The sequence below is a fragment of the Osmerus mordax genome, chromosome 18, assembly GCF_038355195.1.
Source record: "Osmerus mordax isolate fOsmMor3 chromosome 18, fOsmMor3.pri, whole genome shotgun sequence".
NCBI lineage: Eukaryota > Metazoa > Chordata > Actinopteri > Osmeriformes > Osmeridae > Osmerus > Osmerus mordax.
The window spans coordinates 11,968,686-11,985,321 of NC_090067.1; the positions used below are offsets into that span (position 1 = coordinate 11,968,686).

At 48.6% G+C, this 16,636-nt stretch overlaps 2 protein-coding genes across 3 annotated transcripts; one reads left to right on the forward strand and one right to left on the reverse strand.

The window, feature by feature from the left end:
- The first annotated feature begins 77 nt into the window (after nt 1-77).
- On the forward strand, nt 78-10,451 carry nhsl3 (NHS like 3). The gene is made up of 9 exons (XM_067256130.1): nt 78-135; nt 2,358-2,513; nt 2,954-2,997; nt 3,100-3,253; nt 3,959-4,066; nt 4,176-4,333; nt 4,449-4,637; nt 4,810-8,530; nt 9,030-10,451. Exons 1-9 carry the CDS (start codon nt 78-80, stop codon nt 9,053-9,055), a joined length of 4,614 nt encoding a protein of 1,537 aa, XP_067112231.1. The 3' UTR covers nt 9,056-10,451.
- Nucleotides 10,452-11,394: 943 nt separating this feature from the next.
- Nucleotides 11,395-16,606, reverse strand: yars1 (tyrosyl-tRNA synthetase 1). Of its 2 annotated transcripts, none has more exons than XM_067255693.1 (14): nt 16,528-16,606; nt 15,880-15,958; nt 15,423-15,569; nt 14,966-15,141; nt 14,233-14,362; nt 14,067-14,147; nt 13,837-13,929; nt 13,594-13,729; nt 13,410-13,495; nt 13,160-13,295; nt 12,846-12,946; nt 12,511-12,704; nt 12,208-12,349; nt 11,395-11,994 (listed from the first exon to the last, which is right to left on the reverse strand). In XM_067255693.1, the coding sequence occupies exons 2-14, from the start codon at nt 15,934-15,936 to the stop codon at nt 11,884-11,886; spliced, it is 1,590 nt and encodes a 529-aa protein (XP_067111794.1). In that variant the 5' UTR covers nt 15,937-15,958; nt 16,528-16,606; the 3' UTR covers nt 11,395-11,883. The 2 variants fall into 2 exon arrangements, with proteins under 2 accessions (XP_067111794.1, XP_067111793.1); XM_067255692.1 differs by having other exon boundaries at nt 16,523-16,601.
- Between the last annotated feature and the right edge of the window lie 30 nt (nt 16,607-16,636).

The window sequence follows — 16,636 nt, forward strand, 5'->3', positions numbered from 1 at the left end:
CTGCAGCAGTTTGTGTAGCTCTCTCCTCTACCATGATGCCAGTCTAGACATGGTGGTCTAGACATGGTGGTCTAGACATGGTGGTCTACCTGAGGAAAAACATTCGCTCTCTCTTCTCTGTCTTCAAGAAGAAAGGTGAGTAGAGCAGAGACTCACCGGGGGGTGGGATGGCTAGCGACAGCATGCAGAAGTCTTGGAGTTGTGCGCCGGTGGTAAACGTCTCAGGTTGTGGTTACTTCTGACTGCTGGGTTTGTTTGAATTACGGAATATCTGTATCTCAGGGAACTTGAGGGGTTAAGTTTCATCATCCTGATACGGAGAAAGGGTTCGATTTATATCTTCTATCTCTACATACAAAGAGGTTATATATGTGTGTTCTTTTTCTCTCTTATTTTGGAGAGGGAGGGGTTCTCTAACAGGGTTTGTTGCGTAGTATCTGTCACAACAAGGTGTCACTATACATAATTGCATTACTGCTACGCTAACACACTGCAGAGTAGCAGCTAATGGTAGTGTGTGATAGTTGGAGCCTGGTCCAGTCAGGGATCTTGATGGGATGAGCGGTATAGTTGATCTCCCAGCAGGGGAGTTAACCATCTTAATCAACCAGAGCCCTACAGCTTTTAGAGGGGGGAGTGGACTTCACGGTTACTGGTAAATGAACCCGTTTACCCAGTGCTAACCCTGTGTTCTCCCCATCCTGTGTTGAAGCACATAGACACTGTTTATGTCTATGTGTGCTGTGTGTGGGGGGTCAGATGGCTGAGCGGTTAGGGAGTCGGGCTATTAATCAGAAGGTTGGTGGTTCAATTCCCGGCCATGCCAAATGACGTTGTGTCCTTGGGCAAGGCACTTCACCCTACTTGCCTCTGGGAGAATGTCCCTGTACTTACTGTAAGTCGCTCTGGATAAGAGCGTCTGCTAAATGACTAAATGTAAATGTGTCTTTGGAGCCTGGGCTCAGTCGTATATTTCCGTCTGAGAAGAACTCTTAGCATCAGTTCACCGCAGAAGGTAGCCTATGGCGTCAGTATTAGACAAACCCACAGACCCTCACAGCAGGGGTCATTGTGTCTGGACAAGCTAAGAGTGATGGACTTACCCGTGTGTGAGGGGATTGGACCTGACACATACACACGTTCACACGTACACGCACGCCACATGCACACGCATGCATGCGAACACGCACAGGTGATTACATCACCAGGAAAGACTGAGAGACAGTGTTATGTGGGACAAAAAGGAAGAAACGTGACACCATTCTGTGACATTCAGTTAGTCAGGGGACCTGGGGGAGTGACGGTGAAGGGTCTAACCAGTTCCCAAATGTTCCCTCGTGAGGCCCCTCATCCCAGGATCGCTGCCTGTACCCCGACCCGACCCCTCCTCTCGCTGGTCTCTCCAACCTCTTTCTTTGACGTTCCTCTCCGTTGCACCCGTACACACGAGAGCAGTATCAGATCAGGGCGTTGCCATGGTAAACGAGGCTCACGGCCGCGCTTCTACGGAGGTGCTGTGGCATCTTAATCTGAGGCCGATCCAAGTGAAGCAATCCCATTTGGACTACCTGGGGTGAGATATGCTAGGGATTAGTCAATCCAGGTTTATCTAATGAGTGGCCGAGGCACCGACGTCTGCTCTGCCTGTCTGATCTCGTCAGATTAAGAGCATGAGCAGTGTCATCAGTACACAGAAAGACACATTTATTGTATAACATATATATATATCTTCAAATCTATATTCACTGATATGATACACAAATACAGATATGTACGCAAAACTGCATAGTGTTGACAGACTTCTTACGTTAGCTGATTACACTGGGTGCCAGGTGGAATTCAAACTGATTCAAGTACAGCTTGAGGGTTCACCTCACCTCACCAGCTAAAACTCAGCAGTGCATCTGATGTGAGCTCCCCTGGCCATCCTTAGATGTGTGTGTGTGTGTGTGTGTGTGTGTGCGTGTGTGTGTGTGTGATGAGAAGCCAGATAAGTGAGAGAGAGACATGTAGATTGAGCAGGGGGAGAGAGAGCAGGGTGTAAGCTGCTCCTGAATAGAAAGAATCTGCACCCCCCCATTTACAGTAGATTATCTCAGAGGACTTCCTTGTGATTTAAAGCTTTAATGAACCGGTTGCCGGTGACAGGTTTGCCTCGGTGACCCTAGCACTAGATTGGTGCCATCCAGCCACTAATTACGCAAGTGCTACCAAAGTCAGCCGATCTCCGTCAAGAGATCCTGAGGATTATGGCAGGAGAGGAGATAACATTTAGGTGCCTACAAGCGTTGTTGTGGATATCTGAACCTCTCTCTCTCTCTGTCTCTCTCTCTCTCTGTCTCTCTGTCTCTCGTCAGGTCCCAAGGGACAGGACGAACAGAAGCGTCTGACAGTGCACTACACGGCCTCCCAGCACTACCAGGAGAATGTGTTCATCGAGGGCAGCCGGCCTCAGTACCTGGAGGCCCTGCACACGGAGGCCCAGGAGGGCCTCAAGATCCAGCAACAGGAAGGTGTGGCTCTGACCCAAAGCCCCGCAGCAAAGTAGCCAAAATACAGACTTGTATACATTTACATTTAGTCATTTAGCAGACGCTCTTGTCCAGAGCGACTTACAGTAAGTACAGGGACATTCCCCCGAGACAAGTAGGGTGAAGTGCCTTGCCCAAGGACACAACGTCATTTGACACGGCCGGGAATCGAACTCGCTACCTTCGGTAGCATTAAATGGACGACAGCTTCACCTTCTGTACATACACTCCAAATTTGTTGCCGTAAACAACGAAATAAATTTGACTGGTAAAACGCCTTCCCACTCCACCACCTCTCCAGCCCCACCCATACGACCGCTCCGTAGAGGACATAAGTAGCTACTAGGAAGAACAGCTGAGCTTAGTGCCCGACACCACTGTGGTTCCATCACTGGCACTGAACCTTTGATTTTCTCTCGCAGAGCACTTGAATGGAGAAGAAGTCCAAGATGACCAGAGCATTGCCGTAAGTGTTTTGGTTTGTCGACCTCAGCGACTGAGTCTTATCACTAGCCTCCCCGAACCCTAACGAACGCTCCCTTCTCTCTCTCTGGGCCTGTCTGTGCAGTCCACAAGCACTCTCCAGACGACGTCGGAATCCTCCTGCCCCAAAGACAAGGACGGATCTCCGGAACCCGGGAACACGACCGGGAATTCTGTTGCCGCGGCAACCTCATCCGCGCCAGCGGCGGCGTCCGACAGGCCTGTGCTCACGCGGCAAGGTAGAGCGATCGGACGAAAAGTCCAGTCGAAAAAAAAAAAAATATGCTTTTGGTTTGTGTTTTTGACGATGACGTGTTTTGGTTGCGTGTGATTGTAAGCGTGGGATGAACGAGACGGAGCCAGTGAGCTCAAGCCTCAGGGTCCGTACAGTAGTTTGATCTTTGTTTACGTATGGTCTGTTTTATCTGGAGTGAGAGGTGGGTGTTTCACATGCATACCTGACTCCCAGCAGCATGCTGTCTATGATGTGTGTCAATTATGTTTCATCAAAGCCAGAAGAGTTTTCTACAGCCCTCACTTACTCACACACACAGACAGACAGCTGCAGCTTATTACAGAATTGGAATTTCTTTCATATCTAAGGCCAGTGCCTGGTATGTCACAGCTGGAAGGCAAAGCGTGCCTGTGTGTATGTGTGTATGTGTGAGTGTGCGGTGTGTGTGTATCTGCCCAAACCGCACACACTGACATTTGCAATCACCATCATTTCACTCCCACTCCCAATCTGATTGTTATTCTCATCCATTCCTACAGAGCGTAACAGATTCACATCAAGAGTGTCTACAATCCTAATGTAGCACAACCGACTCTCGGTTCCTAGGCGCCACTCTCATCACCCCATCTCTTTCAACTTTCAGCCCCTGATCCCTCTCTCATATATCTCGCTCCTTTTGAAATCCTTCACAAACCATCTCATTCTCCAGGCTCTACGTTCAAGCCTCTGAACCCGGTGAAGAGATTCGACAAGAACCGCAAGCGAAGCAGAAGGACAACCATCACGGGCATACCCCAACAGGTCCAGAGGGAACTAGGTACGCCCAGCACATACAGCATCACCAACTTCCCAGGACCCGAACATCAGGCCATGTCTGCCTGAACGCGTCATATTTGTCGATACCTTATTCTCCATCGTCGTTTCAGCTTTGCACCGAGGGTCTATGTACCAGCAGGGGGCGTCCTCCCAGCTCCCCAACGGTGGCAGACTGGTCAGCGAGGGCGTTGTTGTCATTCCCACCATCGATGGTGAGACTGCCGTGGGCAGTCCCGAGGGAGCGAGGGTGCACCTGTTAGATCTTGAGGTGAGATTTTCAGAAAAGAGTCACTTCTACCTCGAATTCCCTCTCTCTCTCGTTTTGTTCCTTTTTCTAAAATAGAAGTTTCCTTTTTCCGTTTCCTCTGCTGTGGTCTGAGCAGACGTCGAGAGAGGAGCAGCTACTGCGCCATCACCTCCAGGTGGTGTATAAGGACGAGCAGGACTTCAGCCACCATCGTTTTGGCTCCAGGCTCTCTCCTGCTTCCTCGAAGAGGCCCAAATCCCTGGCCGTTCCAGGCATGACATCGCCCTCCTCCTCCAACAGCTTCCCCTTCCTCCATGAGCCCTATGTATGTCCAATAGGATGCACATTATATTGTACTATATATATACTATATATATGATTCTATATAGAACTTTACACTTGTTTTCTGTTACTCCATCTTATGTATTTTCTGCTGTATTGATGGATTTGTTATAATACATTTACCGTGAAAAAAACTTTTGTAATTGTAATCGCAGGGTCCAGTGATGTCCATCTCACCCCAGGCCACCTACCTTTCCAAGATCATCCCTAACGCCATCCTCCCAGCCTCCATCGACGTGATACAGATCGACCGCAGCAACATCCGAAACCGTGGCAACAGCGTCAACCACGGTGGATGCGGATGCGCAGTCAGCCGGAGCAGCCTGGGGTCTGGCGGGTCCTCCGCCAGCCCCGCATCATCACGGAGGCTGGGCGGCGATGGTTCCAACGCAGACAGTTTCCACAGCAACCCCACAGCGGCCCAACCTGCAGCCTCCGGTTCCAACTGGAACCAATCGCAATCCTCTGACACTATCATTTCAAACTCCTCCACCATCTCCTCTAAGGGGAGTCCCGGCAGGGGCAAGGCCCAGATGATGAGCCATGTCAGGGAAAGGAGTCAGTCCAAACTGACTGCCGGAGACCAGGACCTGGTGAGCCTTCAGAGCTCAGCTAGTTGGGTTAGTGGTACCAGCAGCATTGGCGGAAGTGGTCAGGGCTCGGAGCATGGTATATCAGGGTCTGCGAGTGCTGGGGAGAACTTAGGGGGGGACAGTGTTAGGAACAGCCGGTCTTTTACTCGCAGCCTGTCCATTATGAAGACCAAGTTACCCCCGGCTCCACCTCGTAGGACCAACTCACTGCATCATGACACGGTGATTAAGAGTCGGTCCGGAGAGCTGGCGGATGTCAAAGACCTCAGTGATTCTTTGTCTGGAGAGGTGGAGGCTGGGACACACAGTCCGGTCAGGGAAGAAAATCGCGTGGCATTGGATACGTCGCAGTGTCCGGCCCAAGTTTCGGACTCTCCGGATTCTAGATCTCTGGAGGAATCCAGGTCTTCAGCCTCGTCTGGTCTGAGCCCAACACAGACCTCCTCTGGAGCTGGGGATGCACCAGAGCCCCAGGCTGTCTCCAGCAACTCCTCCCCAAAGAACACACCCTGCGAAGGGGGGAAATTTGAAAGGACCATGTCCCCTTCCAGTGGTTACTCCAGTCAGAGTGGCACCCCTACACTTTCCCCCAAAGGGATCTGCCCCACATCTCCCTGCCCAGGAAAGCAGAAGAAGAAGCCGGTGAAACCAGAGAGATCTGCTTCCAGAGCCTCCTCTGCGGCCTCGGCGTCGTCCTCTCTCACCTCGTTATCCTCCTCCACCTCTGAACCTGTCAATCACGAGGCACAGGCCAATAGTCCCAGTCCGCCTCAGCAGGAATCCCCGCCCCCTGTGGCTATGACAACCAAGAAGGCGATGGTGTCGAACCAGGCCCCTTCGCCTGGAACAGCGGTGATCCGAGAGCTGTTCAACATTCCGCCACCCCCCAAGGTCAAGGCCCCCTCCCCCCCTCCTCCAGAAACCTGGGCACACAACAGACGGACTTTTGAGCTGTTGTGCGGTCCTTGCCCAAACGCCACTAGGCTAGCCCAGCTACAGACACAACACCAGTTGAAAGACACCAAAACAAAGGCAACGACTCAGACTGAAGTTAGCAACAAGTCCCAAGGTCCTCCAGCTGAACAGCGTTTAGTAGAGGAAGCTGTTTTGCCTTCATCGGAGAAAGCTGAACTACAGTTGGTGAAGAATCCCGAGCGTGTCAGTCAGGAAGGTAAAAGTGCTGAATGTCTGAGTAAAGAGCAAAGAAGTCTATCGGTATCTGAAAAAGACGAAGCAAGGGAGGTGATCCAGAGACAGGAGGACTGTAGCGGTCCAGTTAAGGAGAGTGAGAGACTAGAATGTTTAGCTGTAGCAAAGAAAGAACCTCCTCCTGTCATGAAGAAAAGTACCCAAATGTTGCTAAGAAAAGAACACGTTAAGTCCGCTGAGTGTCAACAACAGAAACAGGTTGACAACGTCACAACAACTGTGACTGTGCAGTCACCTGCAGGGAACGGATCTGCCTTAGTCCCTAAGGTCGAAGCAGATTGCAAGTGTAAGGAGGGTGAAGTGAATACTGAAAACACTCAAGAGAATCCTCCTGTATCTCGGCTAACCATGCAAACTCTGTCTGTGGATCCTCCTAAAACGGACAAGATCTCCCCTCCACCATCTCCACCTCCAGCCCACCACCCACCCCCTCCTCCCCTCAAAAAGACCCCTCCATCTTCAGTGTCCTCTTGCCCATCTGAAGAGAGTGTGGTGGTTGAGGAAGAGGGAGTCTCCATGATGGAAACCAGCTGGCCTCCTCCACCGCCGCCTTTGGACGCTGTCTTCGACGGACCAGAAGAGATGGATTTCCCACCTCCACCTCCTCCGTTAACGACGGAGTGCTTGCCAGATGTGGTGGAGAGTTGCTCCTCAATCATGACGGTCCCTGACGATGCCACTCAAGCTATAGATGAGGTTGGAGCCACAATGAACGGGGAATGTACAGATGTGTCCTCCGTCGCAGTTCAGATTGGTATGGAACAGTCTAGACCGGAAGTAGCTGGTCAATCGAAGACTGCTACCATCATCTCTGAGGTCAGAGAATCAGACCATCAACTAACTTCACCAGGTTCACCAATTGTTGACTCAATTCTCAACAATGAAAGAGAGGAAGGTGTCACCAAAGAGCTAATGACAAACCAAGAAGAGACCGATCTCTTAATCGATACTTGCCATTTACAACATTTCCCACCCCCTCCACCACTTGAGGCACCTCCCCCACCACCAACAATATCAGTGAAGGAGTCTTCTGGAAGTTATCCCCTGGTACCTCTACTTAGCATCCCCCTACCTCCCCCTATACCATTTGAAGATCAACCTCCCTCTCATCCTCCTGTGAGTGCTCCATGTCCTCCCCCGATCAATGTTCTGTCTCCGCCCCCTCTACCAGCCGAGAACCAATCAGGCCCCGGAGTGACTTTCAGGAGGCAGCCCAGTCTGATGAACCGGGAGGCCAAGAACAAAGAGCTTCTGTCACGACACAAAAGTTCGCCCATCCCAAAAGAGGACGCCAACATTCCCCTGGTCACCCCCTCCCTGCTCCAGATGGTACGGCTCAGATCTGTCAATGTTGGAGAGGAGCAGGCCAACGTCCAATCAGAGGGCAGTTCGAGCAACGGGTCGAGTCAGGAACAGAGTTTAACGTCAACCCCAGGAGCCCAAATCATGCCTCAGAAACCCATTAGGAAGTCTCTGTCACTCAAATCCCCTCATCCATCACTAAAGTCTCCGTCTGTGATGCTTAACGCCCCATCCACGCGACTGCAGGAGGCTATCCGTATGAAAACAGCCGCCATGTCTTCCAGAAACGGCCTCCCTAGCCGCCTGAGAATGCATTCCTCCACATCATCCACTACCAGCAGCAGCGCTGGCGAACCTGGGGTGCAATCCCTGAAGTCACCTGAAGGGGGAGGGGACATACACAAGTCCCCTGCTTCCGCCGCAAGCTTCATCTTCTCCAGGAGCGCAACCAAGGTAATCATTGAAACGCCAACTGCCTCTTCCCCAGAAGCTCAGGCAAGCCTCAGGCAAAGCCTGGCCACCGAGCTCATGCAGGTCTCAGGACAAGCCACTGCTCCCGCCTCCAACGGTGTCGGCCAGAAATCTCAATTGTTACGAAAGCCTGGCAAAGTTCCGCCACCTGTTGCCAGGAAACCGTCCCCTGGAACTACCAACCTGCAGGAGATGCCTGCGTGTTCTGAAGGGGAAGTGAAGATTGGAGCAGAAGCTACCAGAAGCACAGACGCTGTGCAGCCTGCTAGCCAGCTGGCGTCTCTAAACCAGCAGACAGAGTGTAAGAATCAAACCAATACTAACAACACTTCTTTCACCATGATATAATGTATAGAATGTATGCTTTCGAAGATGCACATTGAAAGAGGCATGTTACCTCAGATCAATAGCCATCATGTCTCACTGTTGAGTCATGAAATGGAAGAATGCAGGTGCTAGCACTATACCCAGATGCTGAGTAATGTACCTCTACATGGTTGACAGGACAGCACAACATTCTTAAGAGGCAGCACAAATGCCCCCCCTCTTCTCAGCAGTCCTGTCTCTCTGTTAATAGGGGGGAAATGATAGGCCTGCCTGCCTGCTTGTCTTATGTCCCAAGTCGAATTAACTAGCATGTGCTTCAAGATGCACTAACATAGTTAAGATCAGGATCACGTGGCACTGATTAAATTAGCTCTGAACACAGAACGCTGTAGTCCTTTCTGATACTGTAACTGAATGTAGAGAGGCCATCCAAGCCTTGTCTAACCTCCCCCCCCCCTCCTCCCCACCCTCAGGTAATCCAGAGGCTTCAGACTGTTGACTATTGCCATTTTGAGACATACGCTTATGTGGACTGAGCTGAAGCCAGAAGGATGAAGCCAAGACTAGGAATGACCGGATCCTTAATGAAAGAGAGAGAGACGAGAGGGAACTTCCAACATCCGAGTTTTGCAATGTGTCTACACAGTCTTCTGTACACCACAAGCCTTAGCCTATGATGGCCTATATTTATGCAACAACAACAAAAAAATCGGTCTCCATTTATTTGATGTTATAGCTTTATTCTGGAGTATTTTTCTAGACTTTCATGTCTTCCAGTCTGCTCTAGCATTGTCCCTCCAGCACAACGGAAGTATTGCAGCAGGAGGTTTTGTAAATAAGGCAATCTAACGTAATGTTTAGGGAAGAGCGCCCTCTAAGGGCCGGAGTAGGTAGAAGTCACTGCAACCAGTCACTTCTCTGTTGTTGTATATTATCATTCAAAGCTGTCTGATTTTAGTTTTACTGAACTAGGATTTCTTGGAAAAAAATAAAACATGCATTTTTCTCATTTTGACTCCAACAATAGGCCACAACTACAATTGATATTCAAATTTCAAATATGATTGGATCCTTTGGATTCTTGTTGATCATTAGATTCTGAGAAGACAAATGATTCACTTCAATATAATTTGGTATAATTTTGTTGAAAAAGGTGTTTGTTGGTAAATGAGAAAAAGGGATGCTTAAAAAACCTTAGATTAAAGACCACTTTTCAGTTGTTAAGCACTTTTTGAGTCACATACAGTGAGATGTTGAAGGCTAAGTACAACAGTATTTCCAAAGTAACCATGGTAGTCTTTCTGGAAGCAATGTTAAAACAACAATAGTCGCTTCCAAGTTCTTGACCTCCAAATTTGGAGGGGCACAATATTTTTCTAGACTAGACTGCTTACACATTTAAATACACTATTTATGGACTCAATTCAGTTTTTATTTTATTTATGTTTTCTTGTATTAGATCACATTCTTTGTCTATAAGCAATGTCCATTTCTGTAAAACGCATATTGTGGTTATGAATGCCATTGTTACAAAATATTGTAGATTTACATTTAGGAATGCAATTTTTATATTTTATCATCACACATTAAAATATTGATTGACACACTGGATTAAGGAAATCAATTGCGACAGCAGAAGTTGTCCTTGTTAAAACTACTTACATACCTTACCTGAATCATATTATCTACACCTCAGCCCTTTGTGGAACCATTTGCTCAACTTTGTACAATTTCATGCTACCCACACGCCCATCAAAGTTCCCTTAAATATTTTCTTTTGACTCTACCCACAAGTCTTAATGCCATGTATAAGTGATGATTTTAAATCATTTAGAATAATGTACAGCTGTTTCTTTGTTATGAAAAGAGTATACATGATTAAAGTGTATTACAAATCCCACCTTTTCCCTTGTGTGGTGTGTGGTTGAACACTTGGCCAGGTTGGTTTACGTCACACTGAGAGCAGGTGCGCCTTATGCACCCTACACACCAAACCCAGTCTCATATTTCTGCGTATCTATGACACGGGTTTACACTTTTATTTTACGTGCCATATATTCGCCAAATCCCTGTTTTACGTGCAGTTTATACGCAAATTCCTCCCGTTCATTTCTATCAACAGAAAACGCGGCTAAATCACACGCAGAACGTCATCAACTCTTTATCGATTATACGTCATCATCCAGACTCGGATTTTACGGAGATTCACAATCTCGAAGCTTCCAAATGTATACTTTTTTTAAATACTTTTTTGAAGGGGAGGAATTTTCACCTCAAACACCTTCAAATAACAAACGTAAATTATTATTTGCCACCAACATCAAGCAGCATTCTTGTAAATAAAAATAAGAAAAAAGATATAACACACACAGGCAACATAGGCCTATAGGCTTATACAGGCCCGGTTCTTGCCAGCTCTGGAAGGGTGGGCTGGCAGATATCTTGAGGGGGCAATTATGGTGATAAATGATCTAGAAATTAAACCAGTTCCAGTGGTGAAGCAATAAACCAAAAGAGGGTGTAGTATTTGTCTTTGATACAACCCCCCCCCCCCCCCCCCCCAAGCAGTGGCGCAAAAAGTGGGTATTTAAAAATATAAAACATTATTTTGGGGGTATTTTCTATATGTAGCTGCTGTTGTGCGTTTCTGCATTTCCTCTATGTTATAAAACATTTTAGAGGAGTAACAGGTTAGAGTAGGCACCCTATCTCATAAGATTCCATCATAGAATTTTTGCCATCTCTGCTCATCTTTTCTTTGAGACAATGACATCATCAACCATGATCACAGCATGATCAGCTTTCAGCATCAGACACACTCGTGAGAGTGCCCAATCCCAGAGTTTAACCAGCGTTTATTCATGTACAGATGACTCAATATTGTGTGACAGTTGACACGCTGAAAGTGAGGCTAATTGTTTGTTTAAGAAGGTAAGAACCAAATGGAAAGATTTGATGGCATTGTAGTCTGATTTCCTTTACAGTGCACCTGATGCTAGATACAACCGTTAACTTGATCACTTGTTAAATAACACAAGACAACATCCCACTCAATCACAAAATGTTCCAGATCCTCAAGAATTTGCATATGCAACATCAACCTTCCTCAGTTTCCTGATATATCAAGAACAACCTTGACATTTACACAGGAAACAACCGACAGAGCTTCATTCCACTCCACATGAAAACACATTAGAGAATGCAGACTGTCAAGTGCTGTTCCCATGGTGACAAGTTTGTGGGGTTGTAACTTGGAGCAGCAACGTAGGACAGTGTGTGGGTATGGAGAGAGCGTATTTGAGAGCACGAGAGAGAGAGAATGTGTGATTAGCTGATGTTTCCCCCCTTCAGTGTTTTGCAGGTGATCTGTCCTAGTTTTGTCATCAGGTTCTTGTCTTGCCACTGGGCCACACACTCCCCGGACACCTTCAGGTCGACCTGCAAAGGACAAACACACAGGTTCACCCGTCTTGTCACATATATAAGCTGTTTGTTCTTTATTCGTTTAATACATATAAATACACAACACATGAAAGACATATGAGTGTGTGGTAGAAATGGCATATAAAAATAAAATAATAGTGTTCCATATACATACATACGTGTAGAAGTATAGTAAAATAACTGACAGGAAACAGGAAGTTGTCATACCTGGAGTTTCTCCCACACTTTCTTTTTCGGGTTCAGTTTGTCGCCTGGCTTGCCTGCCTCGTACCCTTCCACAAAGACCTGTTCCCCTGGCGACGACCCCTCCGGGGGGTCAAGAGGCTCCACCTTCCTGGGTTCTCCCTCACTGAGCACAGCCAATCAAAACAGCGAGAGCCACCAGCGAATCAGGATACAATGCACAGGGATTCGACTTTGCTGAGACAGTGTATGTACGTGTGTGAGCGAGTGTGTGAATGTGTGAGAGTGTGTGTGCGAGTGTTTGTTTGAGAGAGAAAGCCGACTCACATGGAGGCACAGAGCAGCATGGCTTGAGACTCCACCCCTCTCATCTTCTGTGGTTTCAGGTTGCACAGCAGCAACACCAGCCGGTCCTGCAGTGCCTCCTGGGAAACGTAGGCCACCAGCCCGCTCACCACCGTCCTGGGCTCCGCCTCCCCCACGTCGATCTTCTCCAGGTACAGCGAGTCAGCGTCTGGGTGCTGAGACGTGAAAGGAAGCCGGTCGGGTCAGGAACTACCAGTGAAATCTCATGACCAGGAGTGACAGGAACCAAAGTGATGAGAATCTGTCTACTGCCTTAAATCTTTTTTGAGGTACATGCAGATGATCCACCATCCTACCTTCTCCACGCTGATGATCTTCCCCACCCGGATGTCTAGTCTAGAGGGGACTAGGTCATCATCCTCCCCCCCTGCCTTGGGGTTCCCCTTGCCTGCGGCCTCTGGAGAGACACACACACACACACACAGGAGTTCAGGGTGAGGGGGATATAGCAGTGTGGTAGAGGGGAGTGTGTGAGAGGGGTGAGTCGGGTGTGAGATAGGGGTGAGAGGGGTGAGAGATGGGTGAGACCGGTGTGAGAGAGGGGTGAGGCAGGGGTGAGAGAGGGGTGAGAGGGGGGCGAGAGAGGGGTGAGGCAGAGTCTGATACTCACTGGTTTTGGAGGGGTCTGGGTAGGCCGTGTTGGTGAGTTTACGGAGCTCAGGAGACTCAAACTTCTTCCTGATGGGATCCAGCAGCTTGTTGAGGGCCACTTCCACAGAGGCCTTCAGGTCACCAGGGTGGATCAGCTGACAGGTCAGAGGTGAGCGTGGGGTCACGACAAGGCATTGTGGGACAGTGAAGCATTTAGGCCAAAAATGCAGGAAAAAAAGTTGACAAAATAAAGGATTTCTACACTGTACCTCCGCTGCAAAGTCCTTCTCCACTTCCTCAAATACTGTGAAGACTTGATCTCCTCCAAACTTGGGATCTCTTTTAATGGTGAACTCTAAAATAAAAACACAATGACATTAGTTGACTGCACAAGATGGTTCTTTGGGGGGGAGAGGTGAGGCGGAGGAGAGGAAGAGGGGGGTGAAAGCTCACCTCCGTGCAGGGGGAAGAGGACGTGTTTAACGAAGGAAAGGACTCCGTTGTTTTGGATGTTCCCGGGCTCACAGAAGGCCTTCTTCAGCTTCTTCTTCACGTCTTCCTTCCTGTCCAACAGGTCAATCTTAGACTCCTGCAGGAACAGGAAATCGTTTGTAAGTGGTAACACTCGGCACAAGAAAAACTGGATGGATGGGTGGGTGGATGGATGTTTGGCTGGATGGATGGAGGGTTCCTCACCTCTTCAGAGGAGCTCATTTTGCTGCCTGTCAGGCCTGGCACCATGGGGTTCATCAGATGAGCACGCTTGGCAAACCCCAGGGAGGGAAGGTACTGCAGAGAGACAGAGATAGAGAGTCGCACAGATAAACGATTAAAACGCCTTTCAAATGATAAAACACTTCACCCACAACCCCTTCTGAACGACAGCACAAAGTAGGAGGGATCAGGAATAGGCGGGTTGAAGGTACCTTCTCAGCCAGGGTGAAGATCTTCCGCTGGTCCACTCCCCCAAACTGGGCATCCACCTTCAGATACTCCTCATCCAGGGCCTGGGAGACACAGACACCAACAGAGTCATCCAGGCGCTCACTTCATGCATCAGATCTAAGGCCCAGCTCCTGAGTGTGGGCGTACCTGCAGGCCGGGGTAGAGCAGGCCGCTCAGCAGGGGGTGCTCCACCTGCTTCACCACCTCCGCACCTGCCTTCTTAGCGTCGTGCTCCGTCACCATGGACGACAAGCGGTACACATCCAGAGTGTACTCCCTGAGAGAGAGAGAGAGAGAGAGAGAGAGAGAGAGAGAGAGAGAGAGAGAGAGAGAGAGAGAGAGAGAGATCAGCAATAGTTGCACACGAGAACACTACTTCATTACAAGCAGATAAGTATGGTTTACAGAATTGCTCAAATAAATATATTGAAAGTAATCTATTGTATTATCGAAATGATTTTTCGATAGTTGCGAAGTATGTATTGATATACGAAAGTATAAGGAAAATCAATGAAGCAGACAGATTTGTTTCAATCTGAACTTTTTGCTTTGTTATCTGTGCTGTTGTATCTGTTTTGAGTGGGTGAATTGTTTGGGCAGCAGGTAGAAGCAGACAAAGACAAATATAGCAAAGCTACAGACACATGCAAAAAAAAAACACATAACAATTGAATCACAGTAATTAAGCCTTTATACTTCATACCACTGACACTGGAAGCAAGTTCAGCAAATGTTACCGTGACTACCCGTCTTCTCAACACAGGACTTACAGTAACGGTCTTAACAGCACACCTCTGTGAATACACCTCTACTGGGAGAGCACACCACTCAGACTAGTGTGTACTGTGCGTGTGTGTGTGTGTGTGTGCGCGAGGCTGACCTGCTGAGCTGGAAGTCTGTCCCCTTGACAAACTTGAGCTTGTCCAGCGGCACCCCGATGCTCTCCAGCATGGCCTTGATCACCTGCTCGTAGTAGCGCACCCGGAGCTCCAGCAGCTCCCAGGGAGCCTTCATGTTGTCCAGGTACGCGTGCAGGTCTGCAAACAGGATGGTCACCTGAGGGAGGAGAGGGGTGAGGGAGGAGAGGGGTGAGGGAGGAGAGGGGTGACGGAGGAGAGGGGTGACGGAGGAGAGGGGTGAGGGAGGAGAAGGGTGAGGGAGGAGAGGGGTGAGGGAGGAGAGGGGTGAGGGAGGCCCTTACGGGTAGGGAAACACACACAAATATTCAGACACATGCATGTCACATACACACACACACACACACCAACACACACACGCAAGTGGAGACGGACACAAGCCTTGTCTCTGTATGCCCACAGACAGAATGATCTCCTCACCTCACAGCCAGCCTTGAGGAAGTCCGCAATCTTGGACATGGGTACGAAATAGGCTACGTGGGGTTTCCCTGTTGTGGCTGTTCCCCAGTACACCTTCAGCTCTCTCTCCTGAAGAACCTGCTTAAGCTTATCCTCACCAAGAACCTCCTGCACATATCACAGACACCCACACGTATTAGGACAACAGTACAATGGGGGTCAGATGGCTGAGCGGTTAGGGAATCGGGCTACCAATCAGAAGGTTGCCGGTGTGATTCCTGGTCATGCCTATTGACGTTGTGTCCCTGGGCAAGGCACTTCACCCTACTTGCCTCGGGGGAATAGCCCTGTACTTTACTGTAAGTCGCTCTGGATAAGAGTGTCTGCTAAATGAATTAATGTAATGTAAATGTAATGTACAATAACCAATGTAGGCCTTGTGTTTGTGTGTGTGTGTATGTGTGTTGCTGTGACCCACCTGCAGGTTCCTGGTGATAAGGTGAAACTTGTCATCTGGGCTGAGCTGGTCTCCCATGGTGGTCTCCAAAATGTGTAGCCTGGGGACAGAAGGAATAGATGGACAACTTGTATTAAGACGTGCAATATATACACCCACGCAAAAGGAAGGAGCGCTGCTATCCGTCAACTAGCCCACGTTAGCTGACTTGCAAAATACAAAAGATCAGAACCAACTTCAGATAACTTCGAGCAACGAGCTACCTAACCGAATAATACTTGGTCGGTGTGACAGCAATCGTGTAACGTTTGTCAGGCAAGCTAAATCAGCTCGCCATTTAGATAACGGTACATGACTAACAACTCAGTTGTGTAAGAAAATGAAGAGCAGGGTGGGCAAATAAGACTATTCAACTTCAGCCCAAAAGTTATATACATAGTGCCGTGAATGGGTTTAACTTGCTAGCTAGTTGCCATATGGGTCACAGCTAGCACATCGAGGTTTATTAAATGAACCATCCCAACAGCAATTGCTAGCGAGTAGTGCCTACCTAACCATGTGTCACATTCGGTCTTGCTGTAATGTACTCCTACGGTTCTGCTGGTTAACCACTTCATGTAATGATTTTGTTTATAGGTACAGTAGTACACGAATGGCTTCTTACCTTACCTTGCGGAAACTGGTTTTAACTGATAAATGAAAGAAGCCGGATGGACCTGTCAATGTGTTGCATCAGCGCTGATTTCGCTCGTGCTGTGATCTACTCGTACACCTTACC